This window comes from Eschscholzia californica, unplaced genomic scaffold, assembly GCF_041429995.1.
Source record: "Eschscholzia californica isolate CP2 unplaced genomic scaffold, dmEscCali1.0.p SCAF_2, whole genome shotgun sequence".
In the NCBI taxonomy this organism is placed as follows: Eukaryota; Viridiplantae; Streptophyta; class Magnoliopsida; order Ranunculales; family Papaveraceae; genus Eschscholzia; species Eschscholzia californica.
The window spans coordinates 52,389,234-52,409,933 of record NW_028238309.1 but is presented as its reverse complement, the minus strand read 5'-3'; the positions used below and the strand labels follow the sequence as shown (position 1 = coordinate 52,409,933).

The 20,700-nt window shown below is 36.7% G+C and overlaps 3 protein-coding genes and 1 pseudogene across 3 annotated transcripts; 2 read left to right on the top strand and 2 right to left on the bottom strand.

Annotated features, from left to right (window-relative positions):
• Positions 1–371: 371 nt before the first annotated feature.
• LOC147558905 (putative arabinosyltransferase ARAD1) lies at positions 372–5,200 on the bottom strand. Its single transcript, XM_086660662.1, has 9 exons — positions 4,544–5,200; positions 4,224–4,397; positions 3,295–3,452; positions 3,043–3,190; positions 2,412–2,527; positions 2,173–2,311; positions 1,663–1,773; positions 1,164–1,232; positions 372–634 (listed from the first exon to the last, which is right to left on the bottom strand). The coding sequence occupies exons 1-9, from the start codon at positions 5,054–5,056 to the stop codon at positions 509–511; spliced, it is 1,554 nt and encodes a 517-aa protein (XP_086516788.1). The 5' UTR covers positions 5,057–5,200; the 3' UTR covers positions 372–508.
• A 532-nt stretch (positions 5,201–5,732) lies between these two features.
• LOC147558904 (glutamine--fructose-6-phosphate aminotransferase [isomerizing] 1-like) lies at positions 5,733–12,912 on the top strand. The gene is made up of 11 exons (XM_086660659.1): positions 5,733–6,279; positions 6,860–7,032; positions 7,552–7,663; positions 8,218–8,363; positions 9,331–9,495; positions 10,178–10,538; positions 10,644–10,894; positions 10,979–11,093; positions 11,203–11,458; positions 11,544–11,712; positions 12,558–12,912. Exons 1-11 carry the CDS (start codon positions 6,024–6,026, stop codon positions 12,639–12,641), a joined length of 2,088 nt encoding a protein of 695 aa, XP_086516785.1. The 5' UTR covers positions 5,733–6,023; the 3' UTR covers positions 12,642–12,912.
• Positions 12,913–13,742: 830 nt separating this feature from the next.
• LOC147558903 (uncharacterized) lies at positions 13,743–15,881 on the bottom strand (annotated as a pseudogene).
• LOC147558902 (putative protein S-acyltransferase 4) lies at positions 15,483–19,871 on the top strand. Its single transcript, XM_086660658.1, has 6 exons — positions 15,483–16,118; positions 17,431–17,610; positions 17,728–18,036; positions 18,391–18,618; positions 18,776–19,218; positions 19,568–19,871. Exons 1-5 carry the CDS (start codon positions 16,026–16,028, stop codon positions 19,214–19,216), a joined length of 1,251 nt encoding a protein of 416 aa, XP_086516784.1. The 5' UTR covers positions 15,483–16,025; the 3' UTR covers positions 19,217–19,218; positions 19,568–19,871.
• The last annotated feature ends 829 nt before the right edge of the window (positions 19,872–20,700 follow it).

The following is a 20,700-nucleotide window of genomic DNA, read 5'->3' as shown; positions in this document are numbered from 1 at the left end:
TGAATTGCTTAAGCAGAATTAAGAGATCTTCAAGAAGACGTTCTAAATTAAAAATCTCTACAATACATGATGTTACAATTTTAGAGATTCAAGATGAGTTTTGCATTGGGGCTGGTTCGTAAAGAAAAACTCTAAAACATCCTAAGGCGACATTCTAAGTTTTTTTGAGTTTGAGTATTGCAATGGAGATGCTCGAACGAAAGAAAGGACACCAGAATCTGTACATTTTGGTCAAGATGAAATCTTTGACATTCCATGCTCACAAATGTCCTGAACGAATGGCGAGTCTCAAACCACTTCTATTCGACCCCCTAGGTGCTCCTGATGAAGACTTAATTGAACAATCAGAACAATCGGTATGATCATAAAGCTGTCACAAACTAAAATTCTCATAGAAACTCAACAATGTGACACAATTCTCCTTCTCAAGTATTCAGCATATATTACAGAATCCACAAAGATTAGACCGTGGATAAGAGAGCGCTTATAATCAATGCATACGAATCAATCAGAAGGAAGGACTTGAGGTGTTTGCTGCTCTTCTGCATTCGCAGGTACATAGACGTCTTGATTCTTTCACTGTTCTCTGTGACCGGCGTATGTGCAGCTTGATGTTTGACACCTTACCAGCAATCTGTAATGCAAAAAATGAAAGAGAGACAAATTTTAAGCAGCAATTGGATAAGCAAAAGACAAATCCATGACTCCTATAATTTATTACCCAAATGGTTACTGCCTCCTAAAAGTTGAGCTTAATGATTACTACCTCACCTACCACCTACCAACAGCACCACCACCTCCAGCCCCACCAAGCCTGGTATAGGACGCTTGGTGGAGGAGGTGATGATGGTCGTTAATCATATGAATATGAGCCACGATGTAGCTGCTCCTTACAGTAATATAGGGTACGTGTCAAGTCATCAAATTACTTTCCCAAGGATGATTAAGAATCCATTGTTGGATAAAAGGGTCACAACCAGCTACCTGATAGTTTCGGGTGGATTAAGCGGGGTATATTAGAGAATCTTCCAATAATTTCACAACTTTATCTAACAGTGGTGAAGAGGCACTATCAGTCCAGAAAATTTAGAACAGGTCTGATACTGTACAGAAGTTAAGTGGAAAATGTCTTGGTCATTAGTGAGAATAGGAGAGCTACTAACCATTCTCCATGTTAAATCCTCTGGACCCAAAGGTTGAGCTGGATGAGAATAGAGGAAATGCCTCATATGCTGCAAGAGTGTAAAAGATTTTGTGCATGTATCTTGTCAGTATATAAAGATGAAATCGTGAAATTGTCTTCCATAAACCATATGCTTATAAAAAGAAATTATCAAAATAAAACAACTATTATGCTGCATGATTTGAAGCATGCATTTTGATTTAAACACAGAAGCAACTATAGAGGTTTCCACTTTTTGAATAAACAACTAGAAACCAACTATTCCTTCAAAGTTCAAATAATTGAATAAGACTTGAATCACATCCGCAACACTACCAAGACTTAACAATACAATTGTGAAGGCTGATGAGGTCGGGGAAAAAAGGGGGCTTAATTTGATCGCTCAGATGGTTTAATTAAGTCATAATATGAATGCTTCAGGGCAATTCATGATAATTTAGATTCTGCAATGCCATAAAATGAAGAACATTTGAACGAACCTTGGCAAGATTAGTACGCATCTCTTTGATTTTGCTCGCACCGATACTTTTGAGGTGGCTTACAAGCCACCCTGGCTGTATAGCATCGCTTGAAGATACAAATAGAGCAATCTGGTAACAACGAAAATGAGGCTCAGAATCAGCAGGCGACAGTTGAGTTGACTAGAATAAAAACTACATAAATTCAGGCCTGTTTGCTTTCTTTGTCAGCCTAGTGAAGGAATACATTTGTTTCTAAGTTAACAAATATAAAGAGATTAAATGAAGATTCTTATTCTAATTTTATTTACGCCTTACAACTTTCTAGAGAACTCAAAGAATATAAACTATTTCCTTTTACACGAATATAAAGCTAAGGATCTTCAGTCAAATCTGTTACTGTCTGTCTTAAACTGCAATTAGCTTAAGATGAGAGTATAGGATATCCATGTTTCCGCCAGCACTTCCATTTCAAGCTTTTCTTAAGTTAGTCGCCTGATACAAAAAGACATATGGCTTAAGAATATCTACCTTCCGATAATCAAGGATTCCTTCAAAAGGAAGCTCTAGTTCATCACTAACTACAAGTGGGATACACCCACTAACTATAGCATCAAATAACCTTGCAGAAGATGGAGTGTCACCAGCTGGGCTCAGGCAAAAGATTGACCTGGAATCCAAAAAGGAAACTCATTATTTGCTTCCTGAAACATTTAACGTTTAAGAACCAAATAAAGAAAAGAGGAGCAAGATGGTAACTAATTTTTTACCTACGCATCCCTTCCTGAGCTGCTTTTTTCCCCGACTCTCCAGCTGTTCCTTCTGTTATCACGACACCTTCCGTTCCACTTAGTTCTGCCACTAGTTTGGCTCGTATTTTTCCTCCCTATAATACGTATCTAACAATTAGAGAGAGAAATAAGTGAGAACGAGAAGATAAAAAAAAGGTGAAAGCATGGAAGATGCAGAGTCCCCTGCTAGTTGGATATATGGGGTGAGTTTGATGAAGCTCTAACCCATATAATACATATCAGACTGTTGTATGTCCTAAAAAATATCTTCTAGGTGGCTCCTTACATCGTATTCTTAACCGAAGTCAAACCCCTCTTTGAGTGTGTCCCAAAGTTGTATAATAAAGGCATAATTATGCTTCAAGTAGCAGATTTTACTGAATGCCCGTGACTAAAAGAACCCTGCAAAACCACAGGAGTTTGCAGCCGATAACCAGGCCAAGCACTATCATGCCTCAACAAGGGTGAGAATAGCATTAGGGTAGCCAACTCAGTTGATACTATAATCTAATTTCCTTCCAAAACATCTTGTGTATAAATTTACAATATACGTTCATAGAAAATACACCAAAAACAAACTTCAGACCAAAATTCAAGAAGGTGTTCTTACTGCATTCCTTTTGAGTCTTCCTCGGAAGAACAGCAATATATCCCTCCTACTTTCAGTTTCGGACAAACATTTGGCGTCACATACATCAACATTGGGGACATAAGGAAGAATGAGGTCCTTTTCCAGCCAAACTTGACCAGGTTTGTACCTACAAATCACCGTTTCGAGTGGAAGACTTAGAACTTTTCCACTTACCCATTTTAGAGGGATCTTATTGTAAATTTACCAATTACATCTCAAGTAAGATCTTACCAATTCCCTGTAGAGTCCATGTCTGGAAGAATCCAAATTGCCTTCTTCATAAATCTGCGAACAGATTTGAAAGACCAAGGATGATGAATTGGAAGTATATGGTCTCTTCCTTCAGATCTGTTCCACGCAGGCTGATCTGTCACCCACTTCAAAGCATCCTACATCCCCACCCAACAAGTACAAAAGAACTTTAAATGCACATATAACTATTTGTAGCAATGTCAAGAGAAACAGAGGAAGTATTTCAATCTCAAAACAACATCCATCAAATGCAAAACCTTTGCAAGAAGTTGAATACAATAAATAGAAAACTCCCCCTAAAATATCACATATAGAAGAATATTGAAGTATTTTAACTAATAACCCAATTATATGTGTAATAGCACTAAATAGGCACATCAGCAAGCAAGGGATCTCCTAAGGGCATGATTCTCGCTCTCTCATGGATGTTCTTGATAACCCTTAATCTGATCCGCTACCATTCTTATATCTTATACAGCTCTCTTATAAACAAATAAATAACTATATACCAAGCTTCTGGCAAATAAACTACTCAAATTTGATTCAGCAATAATCTAAAATCATTTTACAAATTGAATATAATGGGTTTTTTATCTGTATATTTGTCAAGTTCGCAATTGTTCATATCAACATGTTGCATTATAATCTTAATAAACAAGTACGTAAAACACGACAAGTGAGTTTGATAAGTTTCTCCACAAATTAAACTCAAAACAACTAAAGTACTTAATAAATGAAACAGGACTACATCCTAAATTCAGAAAACTAATGAAAAATTCGTGATACACCTAAACGCGCATGACTAAAGGGGATCCGACTTAAAACTTGGCAGTGTCTGTCATAAGCATGGGGTTCCGGTTTTCTATCAAGTTATAGCTGAAATAAAAACCTTAAGAATGCGCCCACACCCTATAAAGAGCTTTACATTGCTGCTTCTCCAGCAAAAAGTAACTGATGGTTGTGAAGAATGGAATGTAAAACAAATCCGCTTCTTCTTGCCGGTGAACTCGAACAACATTCTTCAACAGCCTCTCTGACTCAGGAGCGATCAAATCCGCCCATAACCAGTAATCTATAGAGTGCTGCATAATTAATCATACACATACGATATATCCAATTCAGTTCAAACTTCTAAAATCAAATTTCGTAAATGAATCTAATAATGAAATAGTAAAATCAACTAGTAATAGTGAAACAAGTGATTGAGAATGGAGAGAAATTAACTTACTTGTTCAATCAATCGATGAACAGGGCTTCCATTAGATGTAAGATTTGAAGTTTCCTTATACGTATTCCTAAAAAGCCATAGTAGATCGTATGTGAACTTTGCAGGCATTTCGTACACATAAACCCTAAGAACAGTTGAAATGGACGATGTCAGATCAAACTGATCCTCATGAATTTTATCCATTTCTTTTTTCCAGATCAAATCATCTAAATTTTTAACCGATTCTTCGTCAGCAACTAAAGTATCGTCAGGGAGATTCTTGTATTTAGGGAATTGAGATCCAGATGTGAGAAATTTCTCGAGAGAAGACACGAATGAGTATTCAGGTTTGTGTTTAAGGGTTTGAATGAGAGGTACAGAAGAAGAGTGTGAGGAATGATTAGGGCTGAGCTCAGATGAAGATTTGAAGAAAAAGACTAAACTGATTCCGATGACAGAGAGAAGTATGAAGAATGTTAATGAAGTGGTGGATGAGAAAGATGAAGATCTATCTCTTGAATACTTACCCGCCATTGATGAACTCGAGAATTTGCAGAAAGACTCTCTCTCTCTCTCTCTCTCTCTCTCTCTCTAGAATTCTCCCAAATTTCACTCACTTTTCCCGCTACCGTCGCAGTTTATGATAGTAACTATTTCCCGCTTGACCCCTATACTAACGGTTCCGTCACTAGATCGTTTCTACTACAAATACTAGTTCTGTTATTTCCAAGGAAACAAGTTAAACACTGACGGGCAACTAAGTAAGTCCGTTATATGCATCCGCTATTACCACAACTTAAGCTATGTAAATTTTAAGCATGAAAATTAAGAAAATATATGATTTGAAACAAATATATGATTTGTTTACGTGGTGAGTGAACATCCTGACATACACTAACAAAAAATGATTCCGCTATCAACAAACGTCATGACCAAACCATGTCTCGTATGATTCCGGATGAAATCTCAACAAAAAATCGTATTTTGTTAGAAAAGCAATAGAATAACTAGGTACAAGCTCGACAACCTATTTTAAGTTATCGCGAAAAAAGTCCGGTCGTAAATGTTGAGGCAATTAGAGATGGGATGTGTTAAATGCACTAACCATTTTTGTCGTCTACACTCACATCAGATGTATTTCCCATTGGGAATTAGTCTTTTCACGTCTAAGAAAGCTCCATGTGAGGCAATAATTTTGCCCCACCAATTATAAACACGGCGACTCCGGTTCGGTCAACAACGAGCTCATAATCAACTAGTCAATTTACAAAGGGTAGTTCAGTAATTTAATAAGTTTTAAAACCCAAAATTCGGGAAAATGGAAAAAGAAAGGAAACCGCTCGCCCTTCTGTCTTTCACTTTTCTTCTTCTTTTTTCTTCAAATCTGGCTGACTCCATTTTTCTTCTCTGGAATTCTCACTTTCTCTCTCCTCTCACTTTCTCTCACTACTTTTCTTCATAATCAGCAAAACCCTAGTAGAAGAAGAAGAAGAAGAGAAAAATGTGTGGGATCTTCGCGTATCTGAATTACAATGTTAACAGGGAGAGAAGATACATACTTGAGGTTTTGTTTAATGGGTTAAGGCGTTTGGAATACAGAGGCTATGATTCTGCTGGGATCTCCATTGACTCTTCCGATCTCACTTCTTCTCCTCCTCAATTTCCACACACTACTAGTATTTCATCTAAATCTCTTCCTTCTCTCGTTTTCCGTCAGGAAGGAAACATCGATTCCCTCGTCAAATCTGTCTATGAAGGTACTAATTATTTTCTTATCGTTTTATAAGCTCTAGAAAATTTGATTTCTGCTTAGGGTTTAGCTTACCACAAGGGAAATTGGAAATCATTTAAGGGAAATTCAACCATTTTTCTGAATTTTGATATTTGTTCATTTTTAGTACAAAGATGAGTTCTTTGGGATTATTGAGTTAAATCAGTGTTATTTAGATCGGTGGTCATTTTCTTCTAGATTAAGTTCTGAATTAGTTAGTCATTTAGATTGTTTCCAAATATTTTGGAAAAACCTAGCAGAATTGATTTTGGTATGACAAATTTAGGATAATGGGTAGTAGGACTACCAAAACTAAGGAGGCAAGGTTTGAAACCCTATACCACAAGGGAACAGGTTTCTGGGCAAAGGGCTAATGGTGAAAGTTTTGTTCGTTGTACTATTAATAATTGATTGAGAATAACTCTTGTTGTGGTGTACTTAATGTGTAAGATTAGTTAACAGTTCGATAAAAAAAGAAACTACATTTTTTATTTTCATTTCATGTTACTGCTTTATTTTCGTTGATCAAGTACTATTGGTTAACTGAGGCAAATTTATGTTTCTAGAGGTAGCTGAGACTGATTTGAATTTGGAAGAGTCTTTCGCTATTCATGCTGGAATTGCACATACCCGGTGGGCAACTCATGGAGAGCCTGCTCCTAGGAACAGTCATCCACAATCTTCTGGCCCTGGAAATGAATTCTTGGTTGTTCATAATGGTGTTGTCACAAATTACCAGGTCTAATTGCAACTCAACGCTTTGATTTTATACTTTTTGATTTTTCATTCTAGTATACTCTAGTTACACAGACCCTTACAATCAATGATGGACAAACTAATAAATATTTCGTCTTCCCAAAAATAAAAATGATACAAATAGAGGCAAAAAGAGGGTTTCAGGAATGGAAGAAGCAATAGATTTAATCCCTACCCTACTTTCTGTATTCCATAGATATGGTGTTCGACTGTTCTTATGGAACAGTATTTTTTCAACATGGTGTCTCTGTCACTATCTTCTTCGCCTTTGCCATCAACAGTTTCAAAGTTCCAAACCTTTTGATCTAGTTTGCAAACTAGAAAAGTAATTTTTTTTTGTGTAGTTAGATTCTAAATTGATGCTCGATACTAGTTGCTTTAGCTATGAACTGTCGGTTGATCTTTCAGATGCCAAATTCAGTTCTTTCATACATCATTTAGTTAAAGTAGTAACGACATATAACTTGATGCTAACATTTTCTCTTACTTTGTGTGTCATCAGGTCTTGAAAGAGACATTAGTTCGACATGGATTTATCTTTGAATCTGAAACAGATACAGAAGTAATTCCAAAGCTTGCAAAATATGTTTTTGACAAGGCAAATGAAGGAGAAGGTAATTCCCATCTTTAAACTAAACCGAAAATGAGGAGTTGCCTACAAATTGTTCAATTTCTTTTTCATTTCAAACATCATTGTTGAATATTAAGATCTTGCATTATGCGAACAAGATACGTAATTCTAAGTAAGGTCTGTCATGACATAGTGGATGATGTCATAACAATTGAGCTTATAATGTGATATGTTGTTGATGTGCCACTGTATCACCATACCAAAATATTAAGGTTTCGTATGCAAATGATCGTTTTCTTTTCCATTCTTGGACTTCATATTTTGAATATCATCATCATATATGATATGATATTGACATAATTTGGCTTTGACTTAAGGGTCACGACCAACATGGTAGTTATACTAGTGAATGATTTCATTGCAACCCAGGTTATAATTTGTATATCTTCACGCGTGGCATCACATCATTGTCCCACAATGTTGTTGAAAACGTCTAACTAGTAGATCGACGTACATGTATGATGTCGTTTGGAGGGGCTAATTTGTATATATAGATGTAATTGTAACAGGTTTTCATTACTTAATTTTTTTTTGCAGGTGGCCACCCAGTTACATTTAGCCAGGTTGTCATTGAAGTTATGAGGCATCTCGAAGGTGCATATGCACTGATATTTAAAAGTCAACATTACCCAAATGAGTTGATAGCTTGCAAACGTGGTAGCCCACTGCTTCTTGGCGTTAAAGTGAGCTCTCCAACATTATTTGTATGTCTTGATTGAAAAGCTATTGCATCGATATCACCATTCTGCATCTAACTTTTTTCCAGGTTGCACTTCATGTTGTTATGACTCTTGAGCCCATACCAAAGGAAAAAAAAAGAAGTTGAAATCCAGATCTAAAATACTTTGTCTACTGGGAGGAGTAGTTTTCGTACTTTTGAGAGAAACATAAAAATAATCCGATAACCCCCTTTATATTCACTACTAAGCCTTTAGTAGGCAAATCATCCTTTCAGATATCACCACTTTCTTCTGATCACTAGAAGTTGTTTCGAGAACTTTCATTATGTATAAGGAACTAGTTTTACCATTAGTTTTCATGAGATAGATAGAGGGAGAGATACCACTCAACTGAAACAACCAAAAAACCTTGTACACTCCTTGAGCTATAGAAGTTAGGTATGCACATTCCAGGTCCTTGGTTTGTTGCTCCTCCCATATCCTTCTTGTGACCTTCAGTTCTAGCTCTTTCCTGCCCCTGCCCGAGAAGAAGAGTGCCATGTTTTGTTGAATAACGAGTCCATCATGGCTGTCCCTGACATTCAGATGACTATCTCGGATGCTCCTTGGGGATCATTTCCAAGTTAGTTTATTCAATTTCCTCCTACCTCCAAGCTGTAATCATAGTTTCCCAAGTTGTAACTCCAGTTTTTACATCTAAAATGGGATGGACCCTTCTACCATTTTTAGGATTTCCGAAGTGCGGATCAATTCGTGATAAGTATCTTCTTTATGTTCTCAAGTAAAAATAATTCATTCTGTTGAAGAGCGATGGAATCTAATGTAAGAGACTAGAATAAATTTCCAAGCTATATTTAAATATCCTTCTGTTATCAACCTTTTACTTGAACGTAATTTTCCTTATTTCTTCCCTTAAATTTTTCTTTGTTATATTGTGGTGTTACTTGAAACATAATATGTTATATTACAGGAGTTGACCGAAAATGGGAGCAACGGGGCGCCTTTTCACGATGTTCAGTTTCTCACAAAGAATGAGCAGCCCAAAGAACTGTTCTTTTCTAGTGACGCCCATGCTCTTGTTGAACACACAAAAAAGGTTTTGTTGATTGAGGATGGTGAAGTTGTACATATTAAGGTGATTTTTTCTTCTTTCTTATTGTTGGTCTTCATTTGCAACTTCGCTTCCAATTTCATTCTTTTACGCTTTCTCATTTTCATATGTATCCCCTTCTCAAGGTGGCATGCCCTTCGCCACTACTATAGATGTATGATTGAGCTGAGTCTAAGTGCATTTATTCTATTTGCTTCACAGAATGACAGAAGATACATGTTGTCCTCGAAAATAGTTTAACACGTACTGCAAGTTGCAACCCAAAATAGTGTACATAGTGGTATACCCTAGCACCCTGCATACTTAACTGGTAACGTACTGCATACTGGTATCCATACCACGTCCAAAAGTAATCTGTGCTCCATTGACATCCATTATTCTTTATGGTGGAATTTTGCTCGCATAAGAGTAATCACTAATCGTAGGAGTTGTGGTATTAGGTCAGCTTAGGTAAGAAGAAACTGGGGACCGAGGATGTCCATGAGGATATATTGCTCAATTCTTATATTCATTTTGGAATTTAAGATGCAAATTCAAGAAATATTCTATTCAAGATATTTTTCATACAATGGGCATTTGTAACTTCTTTTCTCATACCTGTTAGGCTGTTACTACGTTTGGACATAAATTTTAAAAGCAAGTTTCTTCTACATAAATAAGCAGCAATATGTTAGTCTGGACTTACTTGTAGCCGTGATGGTTTCAGGATGGATGTGTATCGATTCTCAAGTTTGATAATGACAAGACAAAAGCTGGTGGTGCTCTTCCAAGATCTGAATCGGTTCAGCGTGCATTATCAGTTCTAGAAATGGAGGTTGAGCAAATAAATAAAGGAAGTTATGAACACTACATGCAGAAGGAAATTCATGAACAACCAGAGTCCTTAACTACTACCATGAGGGGGAGACTAATACGTGGAGGTTCCAGCAAGGCAAAAAGTGTTCTTTTGGGTGGGTTGAAGGATCACCTCAAAACAATCAGGCGAAGTAGAAGGCTTGTTTTTATTGGTTGTGGTACAAGCTATAATGCAGCTTTAGCTGCCAGACCCATTCTGGAAGAGCTTTCTGGTACTTGTTTGCTGTGATTAATTTCATTTGGTGAAACTTTTTGAGTTGAAACTTATCCTTTTTTTTTCTGCTCGTTTTTTTTTTCTCTATGGGAAAAAAACAAAGGCGTCCCAGTTACAATGGAAATTGCAAGCGATCTGCTGGACAGGCAGGGACCCATATATAGGGAAGATACAGCAGTTTTTGTTAGTCAGTCTGGCGAAACTGCAGATACTTTAAATGCACTAGAATATGCACTGGAAAATGGTGCGTTATGTGTTGGCATAACAAACACTGTCGGTAGTGCAATATCCAGGAATACCCATTGTGGTGTTCATATTAATGCTGGAAGTGAGATAGGTGTAGCAAGCACAAAGGTAAGAATTACTTTATTTCTCATAAGTTCTCTTGATTTTACCGATTTATTACCTTGTTCTTATCTTATGTTTATTTTGTGGTAGGCATACACAAGTCAGATAGTAGTGATGGCCATGGTAGCTTTAGTGATTGGAGACGACACAATTTCCAGTCAACCAAGGAGAGAGGCTATTATAAACGGTTTAATTGACTTGCCAAGTATGTTTTGGTCTAACTTTTCACTGTCGTTCATTTATAGAACAGAAAAGAGTGAGCCATAAAATATGAGGTTTTTGTTTTAAGTTTTGACTCTTATTTCGATCTTCAGGCAAAGTCCGAGAAGTTCTGAAGCTTGACCAGGAAATGAAGGACCTAGCGAAACTATTAATATCCGAACAATCTCTTCTTGTGTTTGGAAGAGGTTACAACTATGCAACAGCACTAGAGGGTGCTTTAAAAGTGAAAGAGGTAGCACTTATGCATAGTGAAGGAATACTTGCTGGTGAAATGAAGCATGGCCCTTTGGCATTAGTTGATGAAAATCTTCCCATTGTTGTTATTGCTACTCGTGATGCCTGTTTCAGGTGAATTTCCATGAAAGTTCTTGAAGTTAAGATTGCTTTGACATTAGGTTGTCGCCTGATGCTGATATCTTTTTGTTCCTTATAGCAAGCAACAATCAGTGATCCAGCAGCTTCATGCACGCAAAGGTCGCCTGATTGTGATGTGTTCTCAAGGAGATGCGGCACTCGTATGTCCTTGTGGGTCCTGCCGAGTAATTGAAGTGCCTCAGGTTGAAGATTGTCTTCAACCTGTAATCAACGTAGTTCCGTTGCAGGTATTTATCCACCAATACTTCAAGTTCAGATTCTTGAGCATATATATATATACACATTATATTTATCTGTATCATACGCTAAAAATTACTTGGAGCACCATCGGCAAGGTCGTTTCTTACTTCCGTTGCTAATCATCCAACATATTCCCTTAAACAACAGCAGTGGTTTGCAACAACCAAGACGCATTCCTTAAACATGTTATTTTCCCCTCTCTTTAATGTGTTCCCTTAAAGCTTAAACTACGGTTTGTGACAATCTAGAGTAGTTCTGATCTGATTGGAAGGTACCTGATGTGAACTCATTGGAGGAAACTATAACGAAGGTTTACCTTGAAAAAACTTAAAGAAATGAAGAAAGTAATTATGAAACAACCTTGAAATAACTTGCAAAAATCTAGAAAATACTTGAAATCTACCTTATATGACCAACCGAAAAAAACAACTAGATTCAACGAGTAATGGGCTTGGATGTTGTAATCTTAAGATTTAGGGGTGGGAAAGATCTGTCTAGGTTAAGAAGATCAAGGGCTTGGTACAAGCATTGGGGCTTGTGGGGGGACGTGGCCCCCATAGGCCCCAACGTAGCCTCGCCTCTGCCTCACATTAGGAATGAGTTTTTAGTTTTTGAACAAAAGGAATGCATTTGTTTGTTCATTTATCATTTGAACGTCATAAGATGTTATCTGTAGTTACCTTTAACTTCATATTATATTTATTGATCTAAATACTATATTGACCCCCATTATATCTCCTCTCATGGATAACATGTTCACTAATGAGAATTATAGCGAACCTGTTTTTACTTCATTTCAAAACATTTGACTATTTTCATTTTCTTTTGGCAGTTGCTGGCATATCATCTTACTGTCCTGAGAGGACACAATGTCGATCAACCTCGTAACCTTGCAAAAAGCGTCACAACTCAATGAACTCCAATAACTTCGGCTAGTGCAGGTAGTAGTCATATTGCATAACTTCATCTCGAAGCTGTTTCATCCCTTTCTTCGATACTAGTTTGTCGCACTTCAGGATCTCAAATATGTGTATTCTTTAATCTGTACCATACAGTAGTTTCACGGGCTCTACCTCTCTGATGAACTAGACACTATTTTTTAGTATCTGATAACTTATTCGTGGGTATACTCGGGATGGTGGGCTTGTAACAGTATTTGATCATCAGTGTGATATTTTCTTTCCTCTTCTTTGGGTTCATTTCCTTCGGTGTTATATGCATTATTATCTGCTGCAGAGTAAAAAACCCAAAATAAGTGATTTTTCCATTGTTCACCTTTAAAATAGTGATTTTCTAACCTTATTTTCTGGCCAATTTTATTTGTGATCCCTAAATTCAAATTGAGCCTTTTTTTTTATAATCCATGATTATTAGTAAATAATTTTGACGAAATTAAATGTCCCGACATAAACTAATTTATTTACGCTGAAGTTCAATGTTCCTAGATTTGCACTTCCAATTGGGACCTCCTCATTGCGGGGTATATCCACTTACCAACTGGGTTTAGAGATGAATTATGCGAAGCATAAACGTCTCGGTATATGTATTGTCTTGATATACGTGCACCATTAAGACGTAGTTGACCGCGACGTTGTATCTCAAAGGCGTTAGCCAAAGTAATCTACTGCGCCGGTGGAGACTATATCATTCCTAGAAAAAACTAAAATGGGGTGTCACTAAACAATGCTAAGGAGGTGATAATGGAAGGTGACTCTAAGAACATGGGTGCTTCTAAAGGGACCGAGCCAAAAGGCTGTTAGCATCCAAAAATTTTATTGACTCGGGTCAATGGCCGTTGACCCAAAGTCTCTATAAGCATCGGTTTTTAATGTGGGTGACGTTCACCTTGGTTTGCTTTTCCATCTTCTTCCAAAAGATTGGCTCAAAGTAAAAAATGGTTCCTTTGGTCTCACTTTAGGCTTGATATTGACCCATATTTGAACACTTTTTCAACAAAAACAACACTATTGGCTCACTTCATTTTAATGAGTTACAACAACGTAGAGTGTTGGGTACTTCAAGAAAAGGAAATTTTCCTTTGATTTTCATCTTTGCATCGTCTTTGATCGCCAACCATAGATTCAGAAACATCTAAAAGATTATCTAACCCTTCCTGATCATGCCCTAATCCTCTCATAGCAAACAAAATACTTTGAATCCTTAATAAACACCCTCCACTTGGTTGTTGTCTTACTTCACTGTACAAACTCAGCTTCTTTGATTCTAACTTCAAATGTGGTAAGAATTTCAACCATGGATTCTCATAATACATTCTCCTTGCTTTTCTCCAAGTTCCATCAAATACAATCAAATTTTTCTCTTCAAAATCAACACATTCTACACTTATTGAATCCTTACTTGGGAATAGTAAAGTTGATCCTTTCGGAACCACAATTTTGAACTCTTCTTCTTCTTCGTCTTCTTCGTCTTCTTCAAGTTCATTGGTTTCTTTCTTTTGTTTCTTCAGCAATCTTATCGCTATAAACCCATTCGAGATTGCATCTTATGTTACTTGACAACTCAAAAGTTGATCAAATCTGTGATTTTAGGAATGAGTTTGATGAGTTAGGAGTTGGGTAACAGAGCAAGTGAAACCACATTTAGCAACAATGGCAGAAACATTGGTTCTGCTTCCTCAATTCTTGGACTTGCTTCAGTTTGATTTTTTCTGGAAAATGTGTAGAATGTCTTGATTATTATTGAATCCTCTAACAGTAAGGATTATTATTGGCTATGTTCTCTTTAAAACAATCAATTTGATTGTTGATTATAATTGAATCCTTCCTCAAAATCACTGGTTTTGCTTCCTCAATTAGTTTTAGTGTCAACTTTATTGTCAGAGGATTGATTTTTCTGCTTACCGAACTTACAGAGAGAAAAAAAAAAAAGTAGAGAGAGAAACGGATGGAGCTGATCCGTTTGGTCCCGGATCAGCTGATCCGTTGGGTCCTCTTTGGACCCGGATCAGCTGATCCGTTTGGTCCTCTTTGAACCCGGATCAGCTAATCCGTTTGGTCCTCTTTGGTCCCGGATCAGCTGATCCGTTTGGTCCTCTTTGGTCCCGGATCAGCTGATCCGTTCGGTACTCTTAGGTCTCGGTCTGATCTAGTCCGTCCGATAGATTTCGTCTAGTTTTGTGATAAACGGATTGAAGCGTTAGGGTTAAACTCATTTGGACCGGTGCTCACAGATTTGAACGGTGCTAACAGAGAAAGGAGCAGTTGGGCCTGGTGCTAATAGAGATGGATGCTAACAGCCACTTGGCCCGGTGCCTTTAGAAGCACCCTAAGAACATTATACCCCACTTTGCTTAGAAACCAGCCCTAGAGAAGTTATTAGTCAACCAAGAAGGGTCTCTGTATACTTTTTTTTTTTTTTTGTTGAAGGTCTCTTTATACTCGATCTCATTTGGTTGTTTTTTGTTTGCAAAATGATTAATTGTAAGGCGTAACTTAAATTATCTTGTAGGGTCATTTGTTAAACATATTAACGATCATACAGTAAGTAATATTGGAGTGGACTACCGACTACCTACTTTTGTTATTACAATGAACAATATTATTACAATGAACACTACAACTGAACCTCGGTTAGAGCTATTATGTTACTACATGGTTTTGTTACTAAAATGAACACCAAAATTGAACCTTGGTCCGGGCGTTTATGCTAAGCCACTAGTTAATTCTAGTCTATCTAATTGTTATAAAAACAAATGACATAAAACATTTTCCATATGAGAAGTACAATTATACATTTATGGGAGAATGTTTTTTTGGTTAGAGATTAAGGAATGGGGAAAACGATTATTCCCCACGAAAATCCCGCGGGAAATGGAAGATGACACCTTGGCAATCCCTCTTGAGATAGAGAGAGAGAGAGAGAGTATAGTTGGGTAGGGATGATCCGTTAGAAAATGGTGGTGAGAATGGGTAGTAGCTAGTTTTGATCGAAACAGAGAGATAGAGAGAGAAAGGGAAAGGAGAGAGAGAGAGGGTAGAGACAGAGAGAAAAAAAAAACAGAGATCCTCCCCTTCCCCTTTCCTCTTCCCCTCTCCTTGCTTTCATCCCTTCCACCACCCACCCACCCACCACCACCAATGAAGAAGAAAAACAACAATTCATAACCCATTACAGTTTTTTCTTTTTCATTATCCATAATATAATCAATATCCCTTCAATCTACTTTCATCTTTGAGAGAGAAAAGGGATATATATAGAGAGAGAGAGAAGGACTAAATGTGAGTGATTTGTTTTATTTCATATATGGGTCTATAAAAAAAAAATTAAAATTTCAGACATTATGGGTGAACATCAAAAGAATTCTTCTTCTGATGATGATGAGGCTCCCCAACAAAAACTCACTAGGCTTTATCGAGTATGGCAGGGAAGCAATGTAAGCCCTTTCTTCTTTTCCCTCTTTCTTTCAGGTTTTAAATGTTATTTTCTCCATTGATTGAAAATATTCGATCATTAATGTTGATTTGGCCTAAGATGAATGATTTTGGATCTAAATGACAATGTGGGTATTCATTTTTTCCTTCCTTGGTAATGAATTCGAATCGTTATGTTATATCAAAATGATTGGGGTTTCTTAATTAGTATTTTTTTATTATATGAGTTTGATATCGTTCCGCAATTCGTGATTGAGTTGAACAACACATGCTTGTTACTATTCCTTTACCATTAATGGTTTGGTCTTCGCATACAAATACCAAACTTGGAAAGGAATTCAATGGATCGAGTGGGGAGAATGCGGATATTTTGTTTTGGGTAGACATTATTTGTTGGTAGATTGGTTTGAACATGTTGGAAAGGAAGCAACGACATCTTGGTTTATCTCATTTTGCTCATAATAAAGCATTTAGTTATGTTTGATCCGTTGCTCAATAAGTGAGAACATGGGCATTTTGTATACATATACAATTTTTCCTTGATCATGGAATCTAGATTTCAGTATGTTACTTTGATTAGGTAACATATAGAAGGTAAGGTACTAACCCCAAAAAGGACAAGTTATTTAGTGAAGTCTTCTTACTTTAATGTTTGATAGTTAGATATTGAGAACATTTTTTAACTCAGCTATGTGACGGGGAAATCCCTTCCTTATGGGTATCGATATCTGACACGTGTACAATGTGTCGCATATGGCAACCCGGTATGAGGTCTCGGATACGACAAGCTAAAAAAATCACAAAACGGGATACTCTCGTACATATGTATTTCTTCTTGTGTTAATAATTAGATCCCTTATTTGCAGTTACAATATTCTTTATATTGGATTAACCATTGTTAAGTAATACGTATGTGACACTAACCCAACGTATTCTTCTACCGGTCTAACATTCTTTGGTGCGAGTACACCCAAAATGTAGATACAAATTATAACCACTGAAGTAATTGTGAGTATCCCATAAGTATCCGAGTATTGAATAAAGTATCGATATCCTAGTATCGGGTCGAGTGTATATTTCACAGCAAGAAATGTTAAAATGGGTTCTCCGTGACTCAGTAAGACTGATACCAGAGGAAGTTGAACACTCGATGAGTATCTACTCCAAACACTCGAATTTTTGTAATCCTTCTTTGCCTTCTGGCGTATACCATAAATTTTACCTCAAAAAGAGAAAGACTGATGTGTAAGTACTTGATGGCATGAAAGTGGTATACACTGAGATTAAAACTGATTGTTGTATTTCTCCTTCCAGAGATTCTTATGTGGTGGGAGAATGATATTTGGTCCTGATGCGGGATCACTGTTCTTAACTGTACTCCTAATAGGGGGTCCAGCAATAACATTTTGTATTCAGGTGCTTGCAAAGATTAGAGACCATGATCCTGTTCTTGGTTACCCGGTATTTCTCGTGGGCATGACCATCACTCTTTCGGTTAGTAATACTTATTCGCTTATAAAGAACACACCTGTTTTCAAACTTGATACTCTTTCTGACAGTTGATTTTAGAGCGAAATATTGAATCTGATATAGTAGTCATGAACTATGCAGGATTTGTTGTTTCTCTTTTTAACATCTGGAAGAGATCCAGGTATTGTTCCGAGAAATTCACGACCACCAGAAACAGAAGAAGCATTCGATTTACATTCTTCATCTACGGAGTGGGTCAATGGGACTGCCCCTCAATTGACATTACCTAGGACGAAGGATATTAGAGTGAATGGGCACTCAGTGAAAGTAAAGTATTGTGATACTTGTTTGCTATATCGTCCTCCTCGAGCTTCTCATTGCTCTATCTGCAACAACTGTGTTCAGAGGTTCGATCACCATTGCCCATGGGTGGGTCAGTGCATTGGACTAGTAAGTTACACCAAAATACAACCACAGTAGCACGAGATTTGTCAGTATAGTCATATTAAATTTAGATATGATCATTGTACGCCAATTTTACACCGGCCCACATATAGATCACCGCGAAGGTTGTTTTTGGGGATAATCTTTTCACCTTGTAAATCATCGTCAAGGATTTAATGGTTGTGCTCAGTTCGGACGTTATCCATGTGATTGAAGGTTGAACCCGTTTTATGGAGAATCCTTCCATTTTACGTGGACAATGAACATAAAACTTTCTTTTATCTAACATGAAGTTTACATACTTCGAATAAAATAAAGCTTATATTTGCTTGAAACTGATGGAGCTCCTTGTTATTGCAGCGTAACTACCGCTTCTTCTTCTTGTTTATATCATCTTCAACTTTTCTATGCATATACGTCTTTGTGTTTTCTTGGATAAACATTCTTGAACAAAAGCGAAACGACACTTTATGGAGAGCAATGTCGAAAGAGATCTTATCAGTTGTGCTCATAGTGTACTGCTTCATAGCCGTATGGTTTGTTGGTGGGCTCACAGTTTTCCATTTCTATCTAATCTGCACAAACCAGGTAATTTTCATTCTTGTATTCATATTTTGATGTTGGAATTCATATGAAAACCGGAATATCCTTTACTATATAGAGTACAATATTCAACCTAATCTTTTCGTTTTCTTCGACTTTTTTGCTCCGTTTTTCTCTTATGTCTCTCCTTGCGCTACTGCAGACTACTTACGAGAACTTCCGATATCGATACGATAAAAAGGAGAATCCTTATAACAAGGGAATAATTAGAAACATTAGAGAACTCTTTTTCTCAAAGATCCCACCTTCATTGAACAATTTTAGAGCATGGGTACAAGAAGACGATTTTTTAGAAGTAATAGGGTCCACTAATTCACATATGAAAAGTATAATGAGCTCAAAAGGCAAGCCTGACATAGAGATGGGAAATAAATTCTTGGAAGGCAATCAAGATATCTTGCAGAATTTGGATTACACTGGTATTGAAGATAAATTGAAGAGTAAAAATGGTGATGGTGGCGTACTATTTGATCCATTTTTCTATCCTACTAGTCCAGAACCCAAAAACTCAACCCTTACCAATGGAAGAACGGATGAAACTCGTGACACAGAACAAACTCTTGTTCCAATTCTTCCGTCATAGAGGTAATACGTCTTTCTTTTTTCCTATAAGATATCTTTACTTTTTGCTCATAGTGATAATCTTGGTTGTGCAAATATGATATATCTAATGAGAGAAAACCTTATACCGCCAATATACACATATAAGTTTTGTTATGCTCGATTCAATTTTTGTACTTTCATGTTATGCTCGATTTAATCTATTAAGACAATAGATCTTCTGATAAGTTTTGTTCCTTTTACTTCTTACATATGGGAACTATCATTCTAAAACACAAAAATCACAAACGTTATAGTTTTCTTTAGTTGTTTTTTCCTTTGATTTTGGTTAAGCATTATATCATAACTACTTCATTGATTTGATCTTTAACAGGTTCTGCAATGTTACCGATCAAAAAACGGAGTTTCACATAAGAAATGTTTCCTATCGTAAGTAAATATACGGGATGCTCACTTTCACTAGACGGTTTACTTTGATGGCTTGAGGAGGTTTGGGATCCGACAATGTGGAAATGGCCTTCCTTACCGATGTTTATACTAGGGAAAAAAAAGAAAAAAATCAAATGAAAAAACGAAAAAAATCTATCAGTGTTAAATTCATTCTTATTTTCATTTTTAAGCTTGAAGATACATTTGTTATGATATATGGAGTGTGCAAAATAATTTCGCTAGCGAAACATATGTGTCATCCTCCATAGCAGAAATTGGTCTTGTAGGTTCTTGCTGTTCTTTCTTTGGGCTACTCTTTTTGTACATTTTCTTCTATTTATGGTAGAATTGTCACTTGGGAATATGGGGATGGTGACTCTATCTCTTCTTGTTTTCTTTATGCTTTCCTTCTTTGCTTTTCCTTCTAACTTATCTACCCATTTGAAAGAGTACGGTGTTTTACGAGGCAAACTAAGCCAGTCATTATTGATGTTCTCACTTTGTGGCCTAAGGCTACGGGGCGCAAGATTTTGTTCTTGATGAAGGCTCAGTGCGCCCACCTAAGAAAAGTTTTAGTACTTCCTAAGCTTGAATTTTCATATATAATATGTTGTGTGATTTGAATATTAATACTAACAAAGGCGTGATGTTTATCATAGTATCTCTTTGATCAAATAGATACGGACTTTTTCAACAAAAAAAATAGATATAGACTAGCTCTCTCTCTTCCCCTCTCTCCCTGTTGCTTTCCTCATCTATAGAAATAGTAATAAATACAAACAGGCAAGGAATAAAGAATGTACAATTTCATTTGAACAAATTTTTGAAGCATTGTGAGAGGAAAGATAATGTTAGTTCTAGTAGTTTTCTGATAAGCTAGATTGACACGTAACAAGACTTGTTGTCAAGGAAATTCCGACTCATTAAAAGCCATAAATCGGGCTTTAGGCAGTGAATTTGTAAAGGGGTAAGTGGTCGGGACGAGTCTGTTCGGATGTCTCCCATCCCAAAAAAGTGTTTCTACAAAGAGTTTTGAAGAGAGGGGTATAAAAGGAAAAGTTAAGTCAACAGTTAAAG

Excerpts from the sequence above, each read along its gene's own strand:
- LOC147558905 (XM_086660662.1), bottom strand. The coding sequence starts at position 5,056 with ATGGCGGGTAAGTATTCAAGAGATAGATCTTCATCTTTCTCATCCACC. Across the intron at positions 1,233-1,662 it reads TGCGTACTAATCTTGCCAAG|CATATGAGGCATTTCCTCTA; the intron begins GTTCGTTCAAAT and ends ACACTCTTGCAG. Across the intron at positions 635-1,163 it reads AGGATTTAACATGGAGAATG|ATTGCTGGTAAGGTGTCAAA; the intron begins GTTAGTAGCTCT and ends TTTGCATTACAG.
- LOC147558904 (XM_086660659.1), top strand. The coding sequence starts at position 6,024 with ATGTGTGGGATCTTCGCGTATCTGAATTACAATGTTAACAGGGAGAGA. Across the intron at positions 10,539-10,643 it reads CATTCTGGAAGAGCTTTCTG|GCGTCCCAGTTACAATGGAA; the intron begins GTACTTGTTTGC and ends AAAAAAACAAAG. Across the intron at positions 11,713-12,557 it reads TCAACGTAGTTCCGTTGCAG|TTGCTGGCATATCATCTTAC; the intron begins GTATTTATCCAC and ends TTCTTTTGGCAG.
- LOC147558902 (XM_086660658.1), top strand. The coding sequence starts at position 16,026 with ATGGGTGAACATCAAAAGAATTCTTCTTCTGATGATGATGAGGCTCCC. Across the intron at positions 18,037-18,390 it reads TGGGTCAGTGCATTGGACTA|CGTAACTACCGCTTCTTCTT; the intron begins GTAAGTTACACC and ends TTGTTATTGCAG. Across the intron at positions 18,619-18,775 it reads ATCTAATCTGCACAAACCAG|ACTACTTACGAGAACTTCCG; the intron begins GTAATTTTCATT and ends GCGCTACTGCAG.